Below are 21293 nucleotides of genomic sequence, written 5' to 3'. Positions count from 1 at the left end.
GGTACCATTAGCTGTTTAAAGTTGAAGATAGACCTTCCCTCACTTGTTCAGTCTCTGTGCATGTCGTCTTTCTTCCCTCCGTTGGAAACATTGCTGTGTGTAAACCATGATGCTTATCTCTTTATGTGCATTATTTTCTTTGATTCTTGCAATAACTTACTGAGGAAACTGAACCTTAGAGGACTTTAATAAGTGCCTGTAAATGGCAGAGTCTTGTTCAGAACCACGTTGATCTAATACTAAAATCCGTGGTCTCGACAACTACCCTGCTATTCTGCTGTCAGGGAAGTGGATTGCTTTTCAAATGTCTGTTGTTATCCTCAATGGTTTTATATGGTGATTAATTTCTTTTAAGGAGACTCTTGAGAGACGATAAATTAAAAATACTGGGTTAATACTTAATGTGTTAGGAATAAATATAATGTTTTACAATTACCTTTTTTGTGGTCAGGATCAATAAAAGGCTAAAATAGTGGATGGGTATTTTATTTTTAATTAGCTCTTGATGTCTATATATTTTTTTTATTTTTTAAGTTCGAAATGAAATTTGAAAGTAAATAGATTGTGCCATTGAACTCTTAGAAGGATTATCTACAAGTCTGTTGTAGCCTCTCCTTTTCCCTTGCCCTGTTCCCGCAGCACCCTCTGTATCCCTTTGTGTAGCAGTCGTCTTTCTTGCATTTATTAGTTTATCGTCTGTCTTCTCCGTCTCACCTGGTCTGACTTGTTCACTATACTTTCCCCAGGACCAAGCTTACGTAGTGCCTGGCCCACAGTCAGTGTTCTAGAAATATATGTGGATTAGGTGAATGAATCTGAACTCTGAGCAAAGTCTTGGAAAGGAGGGTATAAATATTTAGCAGTAAAGATTTGGAATCTTGTTCTTAAGAGTATGTGTACTCTTTATTCTGCAGAATGTTTTCTTCCATGTCTCTTTGCCACTCTGAAGAAGATAGAGACAGTCTCTAGTTCCCCTTCCAGGGGCAGGAACATGGCAGCACTGCCTGTCCAGCTACCACACTGCACCGTCCTTCCGTACAGGCAGGCTTCTGTGTGCGTCTCAGCCATGCCTTTTTCAGAATACTCTTTTAAAAAAGTGAATATTAAGTATGTGTTATTTTTAATTACTGTCACCAATGTATGTAATTTGAAAATTAATGTTGCTGTAATTATATTGATATACGGAATAGTTATTCCCAGCTTTTTAGTCAGACAAATTAAGTCTGTCTTTATGAATTCATCTTCAAAGGCTCAAAGTGGTTAAGGCATCAGGAGTATGCAGAATTAAAGCCTTTGTTCTGTGGTTAATTTAGCATGAGTTAGCAAATGTAATTGATTTAAAAAATGTGGCATCAAGATTAGATTTCTCTTAAAGGAGAACTTTTGGTCTCTGTTCTTTCTGGCTAGAGGTTTCTAATTTATAACAGGCAACTCACCCTGGTCACATTCAAAACTGGAATTGAAGTGATTTGTTTGGATGTGTTGACAAGGAATTAAATACTTTAAATAGGGGACATTCTCCTTTGGGACCACAGATGCCCTGAGTTTGAAAAAGGGATAAACGCACTATCCAGTTCATTGTTGTATTTCCTGCACTTAACATAGTACCTGGCCTGAAAGGTGCTCAGTAATTTTTTTTTAATGAGTGAGTGAATGAATGAGTCACTAGGAAACAGAACAGAGAAATGTATATAATCTTTTGATTTCTCCAATGTGGAAATGGTTCATCTGTTTCTCTCACTGCCCTTCCTACTCCATTGTGGGCTCCTATTCCTTTTTACCTGCCGCCCCCACTCCCTCTCATGGCGGCATCTGGTTTTTCTGTGCTAAGACCTCCAGGTTCTCAGTCCCCAGGCCTGTACTTTATTGCTGAGCTGGATGTGTTACTCCTAGGAAGTACTGCTAGCATCTGATACTCAACATACCTGACTGGACAAATCATCCACACCTCCAGTGGGGACTGGAGTGAACAAATCAGACCGGGTGAGATGGAGAAGACAGCCAATAAACTAATAAATCCAAGAAAAACAGTTGCTACACAAAGGGATACAGAGGGTGCTGTGGGAACAGGACACAAGAAAAGGAAAGGCAACAATGAGTTTGTAGATGATTTTTCCAAGTTCAACATACCTGAATCCATACCTGCTTCTGACTTTCTGTTTCTGATGCTGGGCACTAGGGATTATTTTGTCGTATCTCATCTGTCTAAACTCCCTTCCCTGTCTCTCTGGTTTGGATGGCTTGAGGTACCATCTACATATGGAGGGCTCCAGAGCTCCATCTCTAGTCCAGATCCCTCTGCTAAGCATTAGACCCACACAGCTGTCTCCTGGGCTGTCCACTGGGATGTCCCTCACGCTCTTTATTCTGGCCTGCAGAACCCTGCAGGATCTGACTCTTGCTTACCTTGCTAGCCTGTTTCTACCTGTAATTCTATGCTCCAATAATACTGTACTTCTCTTAATTCCTAGAACATGCCATCTTTTTTTTCTCCTTTGAGCTTTTGTACATCCTCTGCTTGGAATAGTCTTCCTTCCAACACTCTTTTTTTTTTTGGCTAACTTCTATTTATTCTTCAGCAGCTTGAGCATCACTTCTTCTGAGAACATTTCCTGCTCTCAACGCCCTAAGTCTGGGTTATGGGCCTTTTGTATATTCACAGCACCGCATATTTTCTTTTATGGATTCTGAGCATTTATTACACTATTTATAATTGCTTGTTCATGTCTTATTAGACTTTGAGATCAATGAATACTTTGCTATTTCTGTTCTGGGCCTACCTCACAATTGAATGTTTCCATCCCTTTTGAGTGCCTCATTACCTCAGGCTTTACCCTAGAGCAATGGCCTTTTATAGATCACTTCCTTGTTTCTCTTCTGTGCCATTCCTGTCCGTCCATCCTTTGCACATGTGCCAGATCAGCATCTCTAAGGTGCCATTTGGCTAGCATCACTTCCCAGTTGGGAGGCCTCTACTACTGTGAAATTCATTGTTTGCCTTGGTCTTATACTCCACAAGATAAAATCAACAGGCACTCAGCATAAGTGTGTTCCTCTTCTGCATTTCTGTCTCTGTTAAAGCATCACCATTTTCTTAGTGACCAAACTGGATAACTTGACAGTTTTAAGTTCTCAGTCACCCTCACTTACTAAGCCCAAACACAGTCAGTTTCATTTTAGGAACAGAGCGCTGAGGGAGGAAGTGATCCCCTTGAGTTTTGGATTAATACTGGATTGAGAGATGTCATAGTTAGGTCATCCTCACATCCTCCTTACATGGGATACTCAGATTTATTTCTTCCTCTTTTCCTACTGCTATGCTTCAGTTCAGATCCACTTTAGCTCTGTTTGACCTGTTGTTGTCACATCTGACTGACCCCTGACCCCCAGTTCTTTCTTCTTGCTATAATTTGTGAAAATCAGACTAAAGTGCTTTCTAAATTTGCTCGTGTTCAGGGCTTCCTCCCATTGACTGGGGTATGTGCCTTCTCTGTATTTGTGCTCAACGTATTGTACTATAACACATTGTTTATGAGTTTGCCCCTCTCCTGAACACCTTGAGGGCAGGAATCATATTTTCTTCATCTTTGCGTGTGTCTCCCTCGCTCCTCACACTGTCAGCCCAGCATATACCTGGCACATAAGAGATAAGCAATCCATATCAACCATGTATGCATTAGCCAAGTACCACTGGTACTGCTGTGCCCTCTGCGGGAGTTGTCCTTCCCTGCTACCTCCACCTGTGGACTCCCTCCCAGCTAGCTGATATCCTCTAATTCTTTAATATCTTGCTACTTAAAGTGCAGTCTTTGGACCAGCAGCGTTGGCATCATCGGGGAATTGTAGGTTGCAGGTTAAGAACTTTGGGAAAGACTTTATTACATTTTTATTTCTGAACACAGGTACTTGCAACTGGGCTCAGTGGTCTCTACTCGTCTCTGCCTACAAAGCTAGAAGAGAAAGGCGAGGAATGGCACTGCCTTCTGAAAGATGACTGGCTCCTCCTCCCTTCTCTTGTCCAGTTCATGAACTCGCTGGAGTTTTGCAATGCTGTCATACAGGTACTGGGGCACAATAAAGGAACTCTTTGTTACAGTCCATTCAGAATACAAGCATTGTAAAGGATTAGTTTATAAACATGTCTCTCTTTTTTTTTCTTTTGCGGAGGAAGATTTGCCCTGAGCTAACATCTGTTGCCAATCTTCCTCTTTTTGCTTGAGAAAGATTCACCCTGAGCTAACATCTGTGCCAGTCTTCCTCTATTTTGTATATGCATCACTGCAACAGCATGGCCGCTGATAAGTGGTTATAGGTCTGCACCTGGGAACTGAACCCAGGCCGCCAAAGCAGAGTGTGCCGAGCTTAACTACTAGGCCATGGGGCCTGCCCCAAAACATTTCTTTTTTAATGGTAGTAAATGTTTATGGAATATTGATGCTTTACTTTAAGTATACTGAATGTCCTTGAAGAGTAAAAATTTAGTTTATAGGTTTCTGGGAAGTTTTAATTGAGAAAAAAATGAATAGATTTTCTTTCTCTTCCTTATAAAAAGCGTTAATTCTGTTTTGATTATCCACTTAACCATCAAAAATCAGTTCAATGCCTGACTCATTAAATAGATATTTTTAGGCTTCTAAATACTCCAAATTATACCACTTTTACTTCAAGGTCTTTTTGGGAGTCTACAAAGGAAAACACTTTATTTTGCTTAATGGTGCATACTACATAAAGAATATTGTTATCCCAATTGAATTTAGGAGAAGTTAAGCATCTTCTTAGCAACACAAATTAAATTTGCTTTGAAATTGGCCTGCTTCAGGGAAAAAAACAACCACTGAACTCTGTTATATTTGGCTTCTTGATTAGATTTTTACCTTCAGATTTCTTGTTACTGTTTTCAATAAAAATCAGATTTTATATATATTTAAGGATGTAGTAGGTTTTCGTCAAAAAAATGTTTTATTTCTATACAGCATGAATATTACCTTAATGTTGGATTTATTAAGAAATCAAATTTTCTTTATGGTGATTGTAAGGAGAAAAATGTTAGTTATAATCTGTTTATCTACCAAATAAAGAAATAGCTTCTGGAAGAAAATGCAAGTAAATTGCTTTAGTTCCCATCTCATTTTTATTGCTAAGTCAAAGGAAGTTTTATTTATATATAAGATAAATAGATTACATCGTAAGTTATTTTTTCCTTTAATATTGTAGTCCATCAACAATTTCTTGCAGAAATGTGTGGAAGTAAAAAAGACGAAACTATTAGTTCCTCCCCAAATGTATACAGAGAGACAGATTATCAGTAATTTAAAGAGGTAGCCTCACTTCCCTAGAAATTGTTTTTTACTTTATTGTTTGACTTTATTATTTATTATTTTTTTTTAAAGAAAGGGAAGCAAAGCTAACAGGCATGGTTAAGAACAAGGAAATCTTATATTTCATTCTTTATTTTGAAGTTGAGGCCATATACTTTTAAGACTTTTTTTGTTTGGGAGTACTACTGAAAAGATTACTTACCAAAGATATTAGTAAAGGGTTTTCCATGCTAAATGTATTTTGAAAATCAAATATAGGAAGTGTTGTACCTCTGATAATGTTTTCCACTTTTGAACAGTGTCTATTGTTTAGGAAGAGGTTTTCTAAATGCCTTCCTCCCCAATATAAATGATTATTGGAAAATGCATCTTCAAAATGAGAAAATTCTTTCTGCTAGCAAAATAACTGTATTTAATTGTCCATTTGACAGTTATATTCTTTTTTTAAATTAGTCATAAGTTGAGATGGAACATAGATGAAATTATAGGGTGAAAATTATATTTTCCAGTTAATTTTAATTCATGAGTCCTTATATATATTCAGTCTATTTATTGTCTGTTTTTTCAAATAGAAACTGAAAATTACCAGCTTTTGTTTATACTGGAATAAACCATGTGAAAAAATTATGTGGTGCTTTGAAGCCTAAATTATTCTTTATCCCTGGAATAAATGACCAAAAATTTGGATTTTGTTTTTGAATTCAGGATGTACACAGAAATGTTTGATTTTAAGAAGACCTAAAGATTGAACTCTTTGTCTTTTTCCTCACTACCTGCTTTTCTCTTAGGTGGCTCACCCCTTGATTCGTAATCAGCTTGTCAATTACATTTACAATGGATTCTTGGTACCAGTCTTGGCTCCTGCTCTCCATAAGGTCAGTGTTTGGCTGATGTAATTTTTTATCTGTTCGTAGTACAACTGATGGAAACTGAGGAAGGTGAACACAGTATAATTCACTTAATGGGGACGTTAGTGTTATTTTTCTTCTCATTCCATTCACATTTTTGAGCAATATCAAACACAGGTCTTGATAGTGGTGACAGCTTAAGTTTGAAGGGATTCATTTGGTGTCATAGAATATGGCATTGTGAATGTCAAGTCAGATAGTCTAAACGAGGACTGGCAAACAGACTCTGACTCTCATGCCTACTTCAGTTCATGGACAGTGGCTACTTGAAACTCTCTTTTAAGCTGTCCTCGGAGGCCAAGTCTGTCATAGAGAGTGCAAGGCTTCCTGTGGGTGTGGAGAGGGCAGTGGTAGCACAAGTGTCATGGATTTGCCGTCTCCTTAATTGGACATAATTTTTTATTATAACAATTTTGTGACAGCAAAAATTAAAGTGAAGTCAAGTTAAGGTCCCATCAAAGGTTGACTGTCTAATTAGCGCCACTCGGAATTCCTTATGACACTCTCATTTTGTATAATGAATCAACTAATATCTTTTACATTGTCAGCTGTCAGGAGACACCCATGGACCCAGAATTCTAATTTTAAGGAGTTTTTTCTTCACTAAGTAAAGAGACATATACAGTACTTAATTCTGATGATCTTTGTCAAGCTATTGGAAGTGCCAACCCTGGTAGGGAGAGAAGAAAGGAACAACTTTTCACCTGCTTGTTGATGGACTGCCCACTTTTCTACATCTGGAAGTCCCATTTCCATGGCCTCTCATTTTACAGAATCTAAGAATACCAGATTATGGCACCATTGAAGACTGGCTTTACAGGCTGATGGGGTTCCTAGCTTAGAGCGGCAGGTCCTGATCTTTTAACCTTTAGTGCCTGTTGAGTATAGTGGCACTATTTTCCAAAACCAAGGGGGTACTTGGTCTGACCAGGATTTTCGTGTTACTTCTAGGTTCAAAGGGTAATTTTGGGTATGGTTTAAACATCAATATATTGAGATTTACAGGTTCTTTTAGTAGTTTATGGGCACAAAAGGACCATGTCTTTAAAATTAAGTCCGTCTTGGACAATATGGGACACGTCTTTGGAAAATACAAACCTAGTATTTGTTTCCAGGTTGTCCTTCTGTTAGTATCTGGCCTTCTGGAGGTGAGCTGGACATCTTGTATGGAAGGTCTCTAAGCCTCTGCATGGAGAAATCTTCTTCTGTGGAGGAATACAACAGTGCTATTGAAATTCTCTGGCAGTAGTTATCCATCTACTCTCTCACACACTTAAGCTTTCTTCCTCATTTATTCCCATGCTTTTCCTCATTGATCAGTTGATATAAAATAATTTCCCAAGTCATTATTGTGATAGTGATAATTATTATTTGTTCAGGATATTTTATGTTATTATAATTGGCATGCTTTAATATTACAAATATTAATGATAACTCTGTTCATAACTGAGGATGAGATCGGCCTCAGAGAGCTGTTCTGAGGATCTCACTGGTCACTCTGTACTTCTCTGTCGTAGCACTTACGTCAAGTGGAATCAAGTCATTAAATGTGCAATAACCTGTTTAATGTCTGTTTCCAGACTGGCATGCCTGCTTCTTGGGGCTGGGGCTCACACCTGTTTTTTTACTTGGGTACCTCCAGTGCCAAGCACAGTACCTTAGACTTAGGAGGTTGAATAAACAGCACACAAATGGAATGATGTTTGTTGAAGTACCAAACAGAGCGTTGGCCCTTAGTACATTCCCAGACAGTAGTTCACAGAGAATGAGACTATCACTTTACATATGTTAACTGATATTATTCTCAGTTATGCCTGTAATTAAAACATGAGGTTTAAAAAATCATGAAGTTATTAATACATGCTTGTTGTGAAAAAAAAATACGGTCAATACTGAATATATAGAATGCAAAGTGAGCCTTACTATATTAGATTTGAATTTCCAGTCCCTAATGAAGATTCCTTAACTTTTATCCATTGCAGGCCATTTCTCCTAGGGTTATTTAGCGACTAGGGAGAATATTTCCTCAATTAATTTTTCTCCCTGCTTTCCATCTTTTTTTGTGTGTTTGTGTTTTTTATCATGTAGAATTGAAAGGTTTAGGAAGGGGGCAGGAAAAGGGGGAAGGTAGATAGTCTTTTGGCTCTTGGCTCCCGAAGAAGTTGATGAAGGAAATAGCCTTTCGTGAGTGGCAGGATAGGTGCTCAGAGGCAGATGAGGAAAGAATCCAGAATTAGGTGTTTCTTGAGGAGTTCCTAGTGGGACCAGTCACATCCTATATCCTGTATCCTCTCCCATGATGTGGGAAGGGATATCTGGAAGTTTCAGGTCTACTGTAGGGGTTCCTTTCCCTGTTTTCATATTATGTGTCCCTTGCCTTGACAAAGGAACCTGATTTAGTATCCTAAATAAATTTATTCTGCGCACCATCTCAGCCCCCCAATTTATGCATAATATTTTAGTTACCTGCCATCAATGTAGGCAGTTTGCAGAGGTGAACTTATTCTCTCATAAATAATATAAATAAATTCATACTTAAAAAATTTTCCCACATCACAATCAATACTCATAAACAATATTTCCACAGCATTTCTTAACCGGAGATGAAGTTATTACAAAGAATTGTGGGTAATAAAAAGTGGGGAGTGGGGGTGCTTGGCCAGTGAAGATGGTCTCCACCTTTCCTCTCCCTACTCTGTATATGTATAATATCATGCTGCTGTTGCAAGTTGTTCTGCTCTGTGCTTTCTTCATCCAGCACTGTGGGATGGCCATTTATTCTTCTGTGTTAATACAAGAGTGTCTGTTTTTTTAAAAAGGCTGCATAGTTTTCTGTAGTGTGGATATACAGGTTCCCAATCCCTTATCCACAACTCAAAAATTCAAAAAGCTCTGAATACTGAAATTTTTTTAATAATTTGTATAGTGGCACAACCTAATCTTTGCTGAACTCATTTGGTGGCAAATCCATGCCTGAACTGTCTTGAGGCTACTGGTTTTTATCCCAGTTGTGTTAATATTTGTATGTTTTGTGGAAGAAACGTTAGTGTATTTGATTATAGGGTGCTGCCCCAGACATGCTTGGTTATGTCAAATATGGAAGATATACATGTTACTTTTCTAAAATATGATGTTTTAATTCCAAAATACACATGGTCTCCAGGGTTTTGGATGAAGTATTGGAAAACTATTTTGGACATTTGGGAAAGGATAAATTTTGGAGAGAGGTTAAAATCATACTTTGTAAAAGTCATTAAGGAAAATGATACTAGATTAATATAGGCCATTTAGGAATTAGATCTAGCCATAGATATGGACATCACGTTGTACAAAAATGGTTAATTATGACTTTAGATTAATGGGACAGCTCTTACCCAGCAAGAGCTAATTTTGTTGTCTCTGAATGTTTAATTTATCAAAGCTAAATTTTCACGGCTGAATCTTCATCGGTATGGTTGTATTAGTCTGGGTTCTGAGAGAAGCGGGTGCCAAGATAGGATTAAAAGTGCAAGGATTTTATTAAGGGAAATGCTTGTGAGAGAGAAAATAAGGAGCAGGGTGGGGAAGGGGGGAGAGTTGTCAGACTGCAGTATAAATCTGACCCAAGTGAAGGAGAGAGGGACAGGTTGGCTGGGAGTGTCCTAGACTGCTGTGCCATCTAAGAAAGGTCATTGGAGGAAGCCTGTGTTTCCCAGGCACGGGTCTGCCTTAGTATCCATGCTGCATTCGGTCGTTGGCTGGGAGCAGCCTGTGGGAGTGTGACAAAGATTGCAGCAGGAGCCCTTGGTCAGTTACGCTCCCTGTAGTTGGAGGTCTAAGAGGTGCTTTCCCATGGTTCCATACGGTTGACTGATTTCCATGGTACTCCTGGCTCTTGATGTAAAAAAGATGGACATATATATTTGCTTAATTTACAGACCTCCTTCCTTGTGTGCAGAATATTCAGGAGTTCAAATGGTCCCCTTTTGCATGGAGTCGTTTTGGTCAGGATTAGCTTGACAAAGGAACTTTGTCTTAGTCCTGTGATGATGCTGCAGTCACAGACAACACCAGAATCTCCCACGCTGAAACAACAAATGTTTATTGTTTCTCATACCCCACGTCTATTTTGGAGTGTGGGGTGAGCAGTTTATAGGAAGCTTTTCTCCATGTTATCCTCACTCAGGGACCTAAGTTGATAGAACTTTCACCATCTGGAACTGATATAACTGGTCATAATGTCAGAGGGAAGAGAACATAGTGCATGGCCCACTGAGTCTTGAAGCTCTTGTCTGGAAATGACACGTCATTTCTGTTCACATTTCATTGTCTAAAGCAAAGCAAGTCACCAGGCCACATCTGACCTCAGAGGGAAGTGCAGTTATGCCATTTCCCCAGAAGAAGAGAAGTCTAGAATGTGATTTTGTCAATCAGGGCCCCAGAAGGAACTGATGGTACTCAAATTGGGTAGTGAGAGGACAAGAGTGTGGTGTTTCAATGATCTGTTGCTATGTAATGAACTACTCTCTAACTTAGTGACTTAAAACAACCATTTATTATTGATATAAAGCAGAACTCTTTGGTTTAGGAGTTCAGGCAGGGCACAGTGGGGACGGCTCGTCTCTGCTCTATGACGTCTGGGACCTCAGCTAGGATGAGTACAGTGACTGGGGCCTGAATAGCTTGGAGCTGACTGGATTGATGGGTCTCTCTCTCTCTCTCTTTCCCTCCTTCCACACAGTCTCTCCACAGGGTTAGCTTGGGCTTTCTCACAACATGGCAGCCTCAGGTAATTGGACTTACTATGTGTTGGTTCAGGGCTCCAAGAGACAGAAAGTAGAATTCACCAGTCTGGAAATTGAAACAGTGTCACTTCTATCATAGTTTGCTATTCCTAATAGTCACAGAGCCCACCCTCTTTTGAGGACAGAAGACATAGACATGGTAGGAGTGCTAAAGAATTTTTGGGCATATTCTAGGCAGGTTTACCATGGTTACCACCTCTAGGATTGAATATGTGTGTAAAGGTTTAAAGAGCTATAGGGAGAGGGCCACCTGATTAAAAACTGTGAACTTCAGTCGTAGATCACAAGCAAGGTGAGGCAGCCCCTCAGAGGGGGAGTCGGGTATAGATAGCCAAACTTCATTTTCTTCTCTTTCTCTAATCTCCCGCTGAAAACCAGATGTCAAGGGAACTGTGGAAAAAAACTGGTCCGTACAAGTCAACTGGGCCTCAGAGGAGGGTGAGAAAGACAGAGAGTAGATATAGAGGGGCAAATGGAAGCCATCCAGAACACTTATTTACTAGCATCAGCATTTTAGAGTGTTAATTAGCAGGTATGGATGGCACCTATAGAATGTGTTTGGGTTTAATGCTTAAGTAAATTGTGGCTTAAAATTTTCTGGAAACACATAAGAAAGTTTATTTTTTATAGTTTATAGTGATTGCCTAATTCTGTGTATTGATCCTTGTCGTCTGGAACCTAAATCATAGTTAGACTTCACTGTGACAGGCAGGTATGCTAACAACATACTGGATATGAATAAACAACAAAGAAATATCTAAAGAACAGGTAACCATCACCAAGTCAGGCTTATTGTTACACGGATTCACATAGAGGCAGGGTGTACAGTGGAAGAGTACGAGGCCCTGAGTCAGAAGATCTAGGTTCTAGTCCTGACTCTTATATTTATTGCTGTGTGACCTTGTGCAAAGCTTTAAACCTCTCTGAGTCTCAGTTTCCTCAGCAGCACAGTGGGGGTAGTAATACTCCTCTTTCCTCCTTACAGGGAATGAAAATCAAACATGAGAGCATTCTGAACATTACATACTGTTATATGCAAAAGTATTACCTTGTTGTTCCAGGACAAATTCTGCCATCGCATATGCAGTAAAAGGATAATATCATTTGTTCAAAGATCATTTAGTGTGTGTGCAGCAGGTGCAAAGCACTCTACCAGACCCCATGGGGAAATGAAGGTGACTGAAAAATCCTCTTGTCTCCCTGGAGTTTATAATCTGGGACCCAGGAGACTGACGTGTTAACCACAAACTTAAAGCAAGATGGACTAGAATAAGTGCAGTAACAGAGAAAGAAGCCAGGGCGGGCGGGGGCCTGTTGTGAGGCCGACACAGAGGAGTGAGTAGTTAGGGAGAGAGTGACGGTGACGTGGTGCTGGACCTTGAAGGGGAAGGACAGTCAGGGAGAGGGAGCTCCAGCAGGAACCAAGGCTTGGAGGAGTGAGTTTGGGCGCCATGGTGTGCGGGCGGGCAGTGAGGGAGGAGGAGGACTGAGAAATGACCCTTATTTGGGGCAGATGAGCATTTACATGCATCGTGAGCAGTTTCAGTGCAGAGAGGGGTCAGATGATAAGGGGATCAGGGACGGTATGGCGGTGAGAAAGTACGGCAGCCGGTGTGGACGGGCATTGGGGAAGTGTGGTGATGAACAAAGAATAAACAGAAAGGAGGGGGTTCAAGGGAAGGGAAGGGTTGGGGGGAAGGGGTGGAGAAACCAGGGATCCAAGGAAATAAAGATTCCAAAGAGAAGGGATTATCCCGCTCACCAGCCATAAACCCTGCCAGACTAGCTGAATGAGATGCCTGCTTCTCCCTTATGTGCAACTGCTAGCTTTTCCCTCACCACATCACCAAATGCACTTAAATGTTTGTTTAAAGATATTGGGATTTTAAAGAATGGGTTTATTAACAAACCTGAGGCTTCTGACTCCTAGACCAGCGTTACCTCCTTTCTCCTTTGACATCCGCACTCCACACTCTCCTAGTCCTTTAGGATCTGTCCGCTCCACTGACTTGACTTTCTCCTTTCCTGCCCTGAATGTGGGCATGCTGAGGGCTTGGTCTTCTGCCAATCAACCCCTGTGATCAGCCATCAACTCTACACAGGTGGCCTGAGTATTCAACTGCCATTTGGATCTCTCTGCCTGAATGACCCACTGTGCCCCTCAGACTTAGAATGTCAAAAGCCAAGCTCATAAGATCCTTCTCCCCAGGCCGCCTGAATTCATCCTCTGCACCCTCCTTTGTGTAAATAATACTGTTTTTGCTAGTTACCTGGCCTAAAAGCCTTGATTATTCTTGAATCTTTTCTCTTACCCTCTCTGTATTTAGCGCCAAGCTTTTTTCATAAAGTTCGTTAGTCTGATCCTTTTTGTATCTTCTCCCAACAATGTCACTTGAGGTCATCATCTCCACACACCTTGACCAGGGTTAGTTTTTGCTACTGGAGTCTCACTGACACAACTCCTTTCTTGAGATTGTCTCACACATAACTGCTGGGTTAAGTTCTCTAAACAGATCTTTAAATACATCACCCTTCCTCTAAAACCTTACCTGGCTCCCTTGGTCTGCACTATGCTCCTGGCCCTGCTCCAGGCATCCTCATTCTTGCTTCAGGGCCTCTTCTATGCTTAGTCTGTTTCCCTTGCTTGGAATGCTCTCTGCCTTCCTCTTCTCTTGGCAGGTTTTACTCTCTCTTCAAGGACCGGCTTAAATCCCACCCCCTCCTGCAGCTGTCTCTGACGTTGGGGGTTCTAGGAATCTCTCTTTTCTAGAATTTGTAGTCTAGTGTCTGTGTCAGTCATTTAGCGCTGAGCATGCTCCTTTCTATTGTTTAGCATATTCTTGGTGTTTGACTCTCTTTCCCCATCTCTATCCTGAGACCCCTGGAAGAGTCTATATCTGCCGTTCCCAAATAGTGTGCCAAGAAGCCCTGGGGCTTCTCAGTAAATTCACGGGGGAGCTACAAGATACTTTAAATTTGTGAAGGAAATACAGTGACATCTATTGGACACCACGTGAATTACTAGCTCGAAATAGTTGTTTCAGCATTAAATCATATACATTCCTTTCAATATAATCATACCTTTGCGAAGCTGAGTTTTTGGTGGGTATTGTGCTTTAAAGCAAGTATCACATGAAAATCAGTGTGGAACAGGGGATGAGGTTGGCCGTATCCAGTCTGATCCCAAGGTCTGAGAGCCCAGTAGGAGTTAGGGTGTTATGACTTAACTGCATGTTAAGTTGTTTGCACTTAAATACGGTCATTCATCACTTAACGATGGGGATATGTTCTGAGAAATGCATCATTAGGCAATTTCACCATTGTGCAAACATCGTAGGGTATCCTTACACAAACCTAGATGCTACAGCCTGTTATACACCTAGGCTGTGTGGTGCTAGTCTTACCGGACCACTGTTGTATATGTGGTCTGTCCTTGACAAAGTGTCGTTACATGGCACATGACTGTACTTACTAAGTGGGGTGGTCGGGTATTTCTTTTGGCTTAGAGGTACTGTGAAAAATTAGTGATATACTGAAGGTGCCATGAACTGAGAAAGTTTTAGAACCGCTGGTCTATGTTATATGCTTTTTTTATGCCTTTAGAGCAGGGTTTGGCAAACTACGATCTGTGAGCCAAATCTGGCCTGTGGCCGGTATTTATATATCCTGAGAGTTAAGAATGGTTTTTACATCCATCTACAGATGAATGGATAAACAAAATATGGTCTACACATACAGTGGAATATTATTCAGCCTTAAAAAAGAAGGAAATTCTCATACATGCCACAATAGAAGTGAACCTTGAGGACATTATACTAAGTGAAATAAGCGAGTCATAAAGAGATAAGTGCTGTCTGATTCCGTGTATAAGAAGAACACTTAAAAATGGTTAGGTTGGCAAATTTTATATCATGTGTATTTTACCACACTTTAAAAAAAGAATATTTTTTACATTTTTCAAAGATTGTTTAAAAAAAAAAAAAGAGTATACAACAGAGACTGGATGTGACTCACAAAGCCTAAGATATTTTACTCTCTGGTCCTTTATAGAAAAAGTTTGCTGACATCTACTCTAGTGAGTAGCATGGCATCCTCTATATTTTAGGTGATCAGTAAATGTTTGAAGATGATGATAATAGTGGAAGAAAGTCCCCAGGTAGAGAAAGATGGCCTGGTGAAAGGATTATCAAGCTCCCCCTGCCCCCTTTTTTTTGAATGCAGTGATCAGGCTGAGGAGTGGCAGACAAACAGAAGTGAAGCTGGCTGATTGACTTTGTCACTAGCTTGGAAGAATCTTTGTCCAGGTGTGTTGTGTAGGGGGTCCTAGGCTGGCGAGAGACCAGCTGACAGTTGGCAGTAGCAGCCAAAGATGGCTTCAGTGTTTGCCCTGGCTCCAGCGGGGTTAGAAAGAGGGGAGCAGCAGCGTGTTTGGAGGGGGGAGAGTTGTGTAAATAGCACCCCGGGCTCAGTCATATTATTTCTGTCAAGTGTCTTGTGAACTTGGATGTTCTCCTGTTTTGTGGGTTATTTTGGCTCCTTTATTTGGAGACTGTTAGGAAATTAGGGCAGAAGTTTGAGGCTATCTGTAGTAGTTGGAGGCAGAGACCTTGAAGCGAGTGTGCTGAAGTAAAGGATGGATGGAAGGAAATTAATTATACACCATCCGTTTCTGCATACAGCTCACAGGCGTTAGCAGTAATAACTGTGACCTCAAAGAAAGCTTGTACCTTTGGTTTTTGCAAAGAGCAGCCAGCTGTGTTTCATTCAGCAAATTATTGCATACAAGTGCGCTTGGAAAAACAGAAGCAAAAAGTCTACCAGAAAAACCAATTTTTCCACCATTTCTTGTGTGCTAAAACCTTGCTTGAACAATATACAGGGGTAGAATAATTTCAGCCATTTTCTTACAGGCATGTGTGCTGGCTTTCAATAAGCCACTGTGGAGCCTATTTGTTTTACAATCTTGTCTTTCAAATACACACATACATATTCATGATCTGTATTCTGTGAGCTCAATAATTCATGGCTTATTGACTTAGGTTGATGGATGGAAGTTTTTTGGGGACTAGGGAAGAAAAGATGGAGATTCTGAGAGGCTGGGAGTAGCCACACATGTGAATCGCATAATTGCTAGTAGTGTGTCTCTGGGTAGGGTAGGCTAGGACCCCTTTAGAGCCCAATTGGGCTCTCATTAGCTAGGGATGTTTTTGACTTTTATGCCCAGTGAAACAAGTGACTGGAGATTTTAAGAGCAATTAAATATCATCTTCAAACTATCACCCTTAATAAATGTTAATGAGCTGTAATTGGGTGCTGAGTTTATGGGAGGCATACACTGACCCCTTATGTCATGCTCTTCTTAGTCTCCAGTGAGGAGTGGGCAGAGCAGCCTGTCCCTACCTATTACTTACCTTCGTTTCTCCTGTCCATCCTTCTTCACGCATCTCTAGTCTGGGAGATGGTGGAGGGGCTCTGGGGTGGCCCAGAGGGTAGACACAGATTTCCTACTTGCTTTTCTGGCAGGCTTCCTGTTGCATTTTTGGATGCCTAGTATGTTGGTAGTCTGTCACTCTGCTGTCATCTGCGTCACTTCCTGATGAAAAACACTTTGAAGTTTTATGTCCAGTTTCCAGTAATGCTGTAAAATTTCATTGATTAGATCATTCCTTTCAGTGGAAAATAGGAAGAAAGAAGGAATCAAAAACATGGATTTAGGATGCCATCTTGGCCCTAGAATTTTGAGATTTTACTTTTCAAATTTCGTCGTTCCTTGCTAAATCTGTTGTAATTTCCCTTGAGTTATGGAGCTCCAAACTCGACTCCAGCTCTGGGGTGAACCATACTAAAACCCATAGTGCGATAATATTTTGGTCTCTCCATTTCATATTTCTGCTTGGGCATTTCAGTAATTTGCTTTTTAAAACCCATTCTCTACATTATTGACCCGAGGTGTCCAATCACTAAAGGCTCCTGAATGTCCTGCTCCGTGTTTGCTAGCTCCTTATTCCTTTTCCTGGAATGCTGTTGAGCTATACTTGTTCATATGGAACTTTGTTTCTTACTGTGCTTGGAGTAAACCAGTCACTTGAAATGATTTTGTCCTCCACTGCACTGAAGGCATACCTGTGCGCTCACCTGGGCCCACAGACGGCTGCTCTCGGGTCAAGTGAAGGGGTCTTAAAGATGTCCTGGAGAAATGAGGTCTCGTTCCTCTTCAGAGCCGCTGCTACCATCTCACAGCCTCTGAGGTAGGCTCCAGTGGCTCCAGCCAGGAAGGTATTCCCATTAGGGCCCTCTGGCCGCTGGGGAAGCCGTGTGCTGCGGATGCTTGAGCTCAGCAGGAAAGCTCGATACACCTGGCGGCATCTCAAAGTTATGTTCTATTGTCATGGTCCCTGTTTGATGCTGGAGATCCGGTTGTGCCTGAGGAGCTGGGATGGCAGTGGTGGGGCCCAAACAATCTTTCTGTCTCCTCAGTTACTTAAACAGAAGAGTATCGTGGAAGCGGAGAGGCCAGATGTAACGACTCCTGTAGTTGTCGGTAATGGCAGCGGAACGAGGTAATTAAAAGGCCCAGTCCTGCCGTGGGCCTGCAGCTATGTAACATGGATCGGCAGTAGCACTATTAAATGTGGATTGAAAAAATCATATTAAGCAGGCCAGCTCTAGACAGCCTAAATTAATAATTGCTCTATCCAATGAGAGCCAGCTATTAAATAGACCTAGAAGATTTTAGTGACAGTTCCAAGAGGCTTTGACTTGGAAATACTTGATTTAGTAATTGAAAACTGAAAGTGTGTGCCATCCAGTACACTCAGTTAATGCATTATATTTGATTAATACAATATGGGGAAGCAGCCTAGCTTAACACTTCAAAAAATGGGTTTTGAAGAGACCTTAGTTTGAGTTCTGGCTCTTTGCTCCTTAACTAGCAATGTGACTGTGGCAAGTACCTTCATCATATATATATATAATCTATGGATAATAATACCTACCTTGTTGGATTCTTGTGAAGAATAAATGAGATACTACATTTAAAGTGCATATTGTCTCTGGCTCTTAGTACTAAATACGTTATCATCTGTTAACTTAACCAGCTGAATCTCTAAAATGAGACATCCTTCGCATGACACTGTTACTGGACAGTGAATTTTATACAATTTTTAGCCACTATAGTATTTTGATTTTAGATGATATGCTTATTGGTCCTTAACACATTTTCACATTATCTCATAGACAGCATAACTTTGAATTTACTCTTCCTATCTCTCTCAACTCAGTTATTCATAGAATTATTTTCCTATTTATTCTAATTCTTAATCCCAGAGGTTCTCAAACTTAAATCTGCAAAGACAATTACCTGGGAACTGCTGGCATCCAAATCCAGAGAAGCAGAGATTCTGATTTAAGAGGTAGGGTTGAGGCCCAGGATTTGCCCTTCAGCCAGCACCCAGGTGCTCCAAGGACCACACTTGACTGATCATCCTGATGTATGCCCGTCTCCTGGCTCTTTGGCTAGTTATGCTCTTTCCTTGGACTAGGATTTTTCTAGTTTTGTGTATGATCTCAACGGTATTAATCCAGTTAAGGATCCAGTTTTTTCAGCTATAGTAATCTTCACCCTGTCAGCCTCCCAAGACTGTGGTGAATATCAGCTGAGGAGGTAGATAACAGTGCTTTGGGAAGCTGTGGAGCCTTTTCCAAATGAGCAAGGTATTAAAATAAGGGTAAGGCCTGCCCTGCCTCCCTCTGGAGCTGTTTCAGCCATCAAAGCAGATAACATAGGTCAAAATAGTTTGCATAATTTACGGACTTAGTAATAGTAGTATCTAAAGGTGAGTAGTGAAAGAAGATTGCTAGGTTCTTAAGTATTGGATCTAAGAATGTGTTTCTGTCCCTCAGTGTATGTGTAGTGTTTGTTTGAGGGGAATACCTCATATTGTTCAGGATGCTGGGCAAGTGCCATTATTTATTACTATGAAAACAGCTCTGCTCTCCTGTGTGATGCTATTAAAATATGTGGATGGTGATGTCAGTATCATAAAAACTCTTTTCAGATGGAAATGTTGTCAGCTTGGCAATGGAAACACTGGCTATTCACTGATGCCATGTATATCACAGAATGTTATAAGGCGTCACTGTTCCTCTGCTGCCCCGGTTCCACCAGATGCCTTGGTGCTGTGAGCAGAAGGGAAAACTAGTGCTCCCTGTAGTTGGAGCTTGCACAATAAAGATGGGATTGGCAAATTTCCTTCAGTTGACTGTAACCATTATTACTTCTTTTCACTTCCCATATTCTAGCTTATTAAGTGTAAAGATGATGCACGCAGACGTTTAGGTCCCTATACAAATATACTTTTCCCTTCATTAATATATAGAAAAGGGAGTCCCTTGTTTATCCCAGAGCTATCACTTTTGGACCAACTGTGGAACATAATGAAATATCTAGTAATTATTGTGAAAGCCTCTGAGAATGTGGAAATAGATTATAATAGAAGGTATCAGAACATTCACTTCTTTTTTTTCTAAAGAAAATCTTGTAGACGTGGAGGCTCCAGGTGAGGCACATGGCATGTATTCAGCTGAGACCTGGCCGTATTGTTATGAATGCAGACCCAAATCTTTCCTCTCATTTTGTGTATTCACAGAACAAATAGTGAACTAATTGTCCATAGGATTCATGATATCATCACCTTGGCCCAAAGCTAGCTTCCTAGTGTCTTGGGGGCATCCCTCTTTCTATAATGCTGTATCTAATGCTGTGCCAAAGCAAACAGAAATACTGGCCCAGGTAAATAGACTTACAATAGAGAGCAAAGAGGAAGGCAGATTTATTCACTGACGTAAACCTAGATGTAGTGGTATCCAGTGAATAAGTTCTTCGCAAAGGATTTAGCATGGTGTGAACTTTAGAATCAAACTGCCGGGATTGATATCCAGCTCTGCCACTTGTTAACTGTGTGCCCTTGGGCAGAACCTTTAACTTCTCTGAGCCACTTTCCTCATTTATAAAATGGGGATGATGATAATAGTGCCTACCTTGTACGATTTGTGAGGATTAAATGAATTGATACTTTAAAATGGTGCCTGGCACAGAGTAAGTGCTGTAACTTGTTTATTAGTGTTTTTGTTCTTATTATGTGCTTGTCAGAAAATCATAGATGACCAAACAGCCCTTTCATTGATCTGTAATTTATAAAATTTGGCATATTGCCAGAAGGAAATAGGTAGAGAACTGTAGCCATGAAGCCACTGGGAGAAATAACTCAGAGACGTAGACTTGGGAGAGTCCGACTATTAGACTCTTTCCCTAGGCTAATCCCAAACTTCCTCCACCTCCCTCTCCGTAGACTCACTTCTCTGGCTCTCGTGGATCATTTGCTACACCCTGAGGGTGAATTGGCCTTCAGGTTAAATGCCTCTACTTATGCGTTCTCTCTTCTTGGGATGCCTTTCTCCTCCAACTATGCTTATCCAAATCTTTCTCACCCTCCAGTGTCCAGACCACACGCTACCTCCTTCAAGGGCATAGACAGTCACTCCTCACTTCTCTAGAGTTTGGTTGGTATCATTCATGTGGCACTCAAAGGTCACCTTGTATGATCATTATGGGTTTAATTTATCTTACGTCTTCTGCCAGGTGGTAGACACCATGAAAGTGGGGCTAGTGCATCTTTATGTATTTATCCATTCATTGAACAAATCTTATAGTGGCATATCTAGTACATTGCCTTGTACATAATAGGTATTTGGGTGTTTCTTGAATAAATAAGTGAATGTGTGAATATAGATATGGTGACTAAGTAGGGATGTGTGAGTGTGCAGCGAATGGGAGGGGATGAGAGGAGAAAGCAAAGGAAAGGTTAAGTAGAGCCGTTGGGCCCAAGTCACGTTGATGAACTGCTGTCGGGCTGATGGCTGGCGTGCTGGGCTGCCATGGAGTCAGAGAAAAGTGAGGTTCTGGAGGGGAGGGGTGTTTGGGGTTGGCTAGAGGTGGCTTTTGCTGACAGTGAGACAACTGTTATTTGCTGTGGAAGTCCTAAAGGGAAGTGACCAGATTTGAGACAGATATTGCTGGAAAAATATAAAGGAAGATATAGACACTTTGTAGAAAGAAGCCAAAGGAAAATGAACAAAAAATATAATACTGAAGCATCAGTGAGGGCTCTAAGAGACATGTTTGAAATGTGCTCCCCATGTCTAGAAATGAGACTGTATGAAGTGGGCAAACTTTTCTTTACTGTTTTTGGCTTGAGTTGCCTATGAGATATCAAGTTAAAAAA

General features: G+C 40.7%; 1 protein-coding gene across 7 annotated transcripts in view; it reads left to right on the top strand.

Moving 5' to 3' along the window:
* The window catches only part of FHIP1A (FHF complex subunit HOOK interacting protein 1A), a 224460-nt gene that overhangs the window by 151552 nt on the left and 51615 nt on the right, over positions 1-21293 (top strand). For all 7 annotated transcript variants that reach the window (XR_011537748.1, XM_070611568.1, XM_070611570.1 and 4 more), the window contains exons 5-6: positions 3903-4061; positions 6107-6193. Coding sequence is in view for 6 of the 7 variants with exons in the window: in XM_070611568.1 (XP_070467669.1) it covers positions 3903-4061; positions 6107-6193 (246 nt within the window). In the remaining variant the exon portion in view is untranslated. The remainder of the gene's footprint in view (positions 1-3902; positions 4062-6106; positions 6194-21293) is intronic.

This window comes from Equus przewalskii, chromosome 2 (assembly GCF_037783145.1).
Source record: "Equus przewalskii isolate Varuska chromosome 2, EquPr2, whole genome shotgun sequence".
Lineage (NCBI taxonomy): Eukaryota > Metazoa > Chordata > Mammalia > Perissodactyla > Equidae > Equus > Equus przewalskii.
Note: the sequence above shows the minus strand (reverse complement) of the source record. Positions and strands in the feature narration are given on the sequence as shown.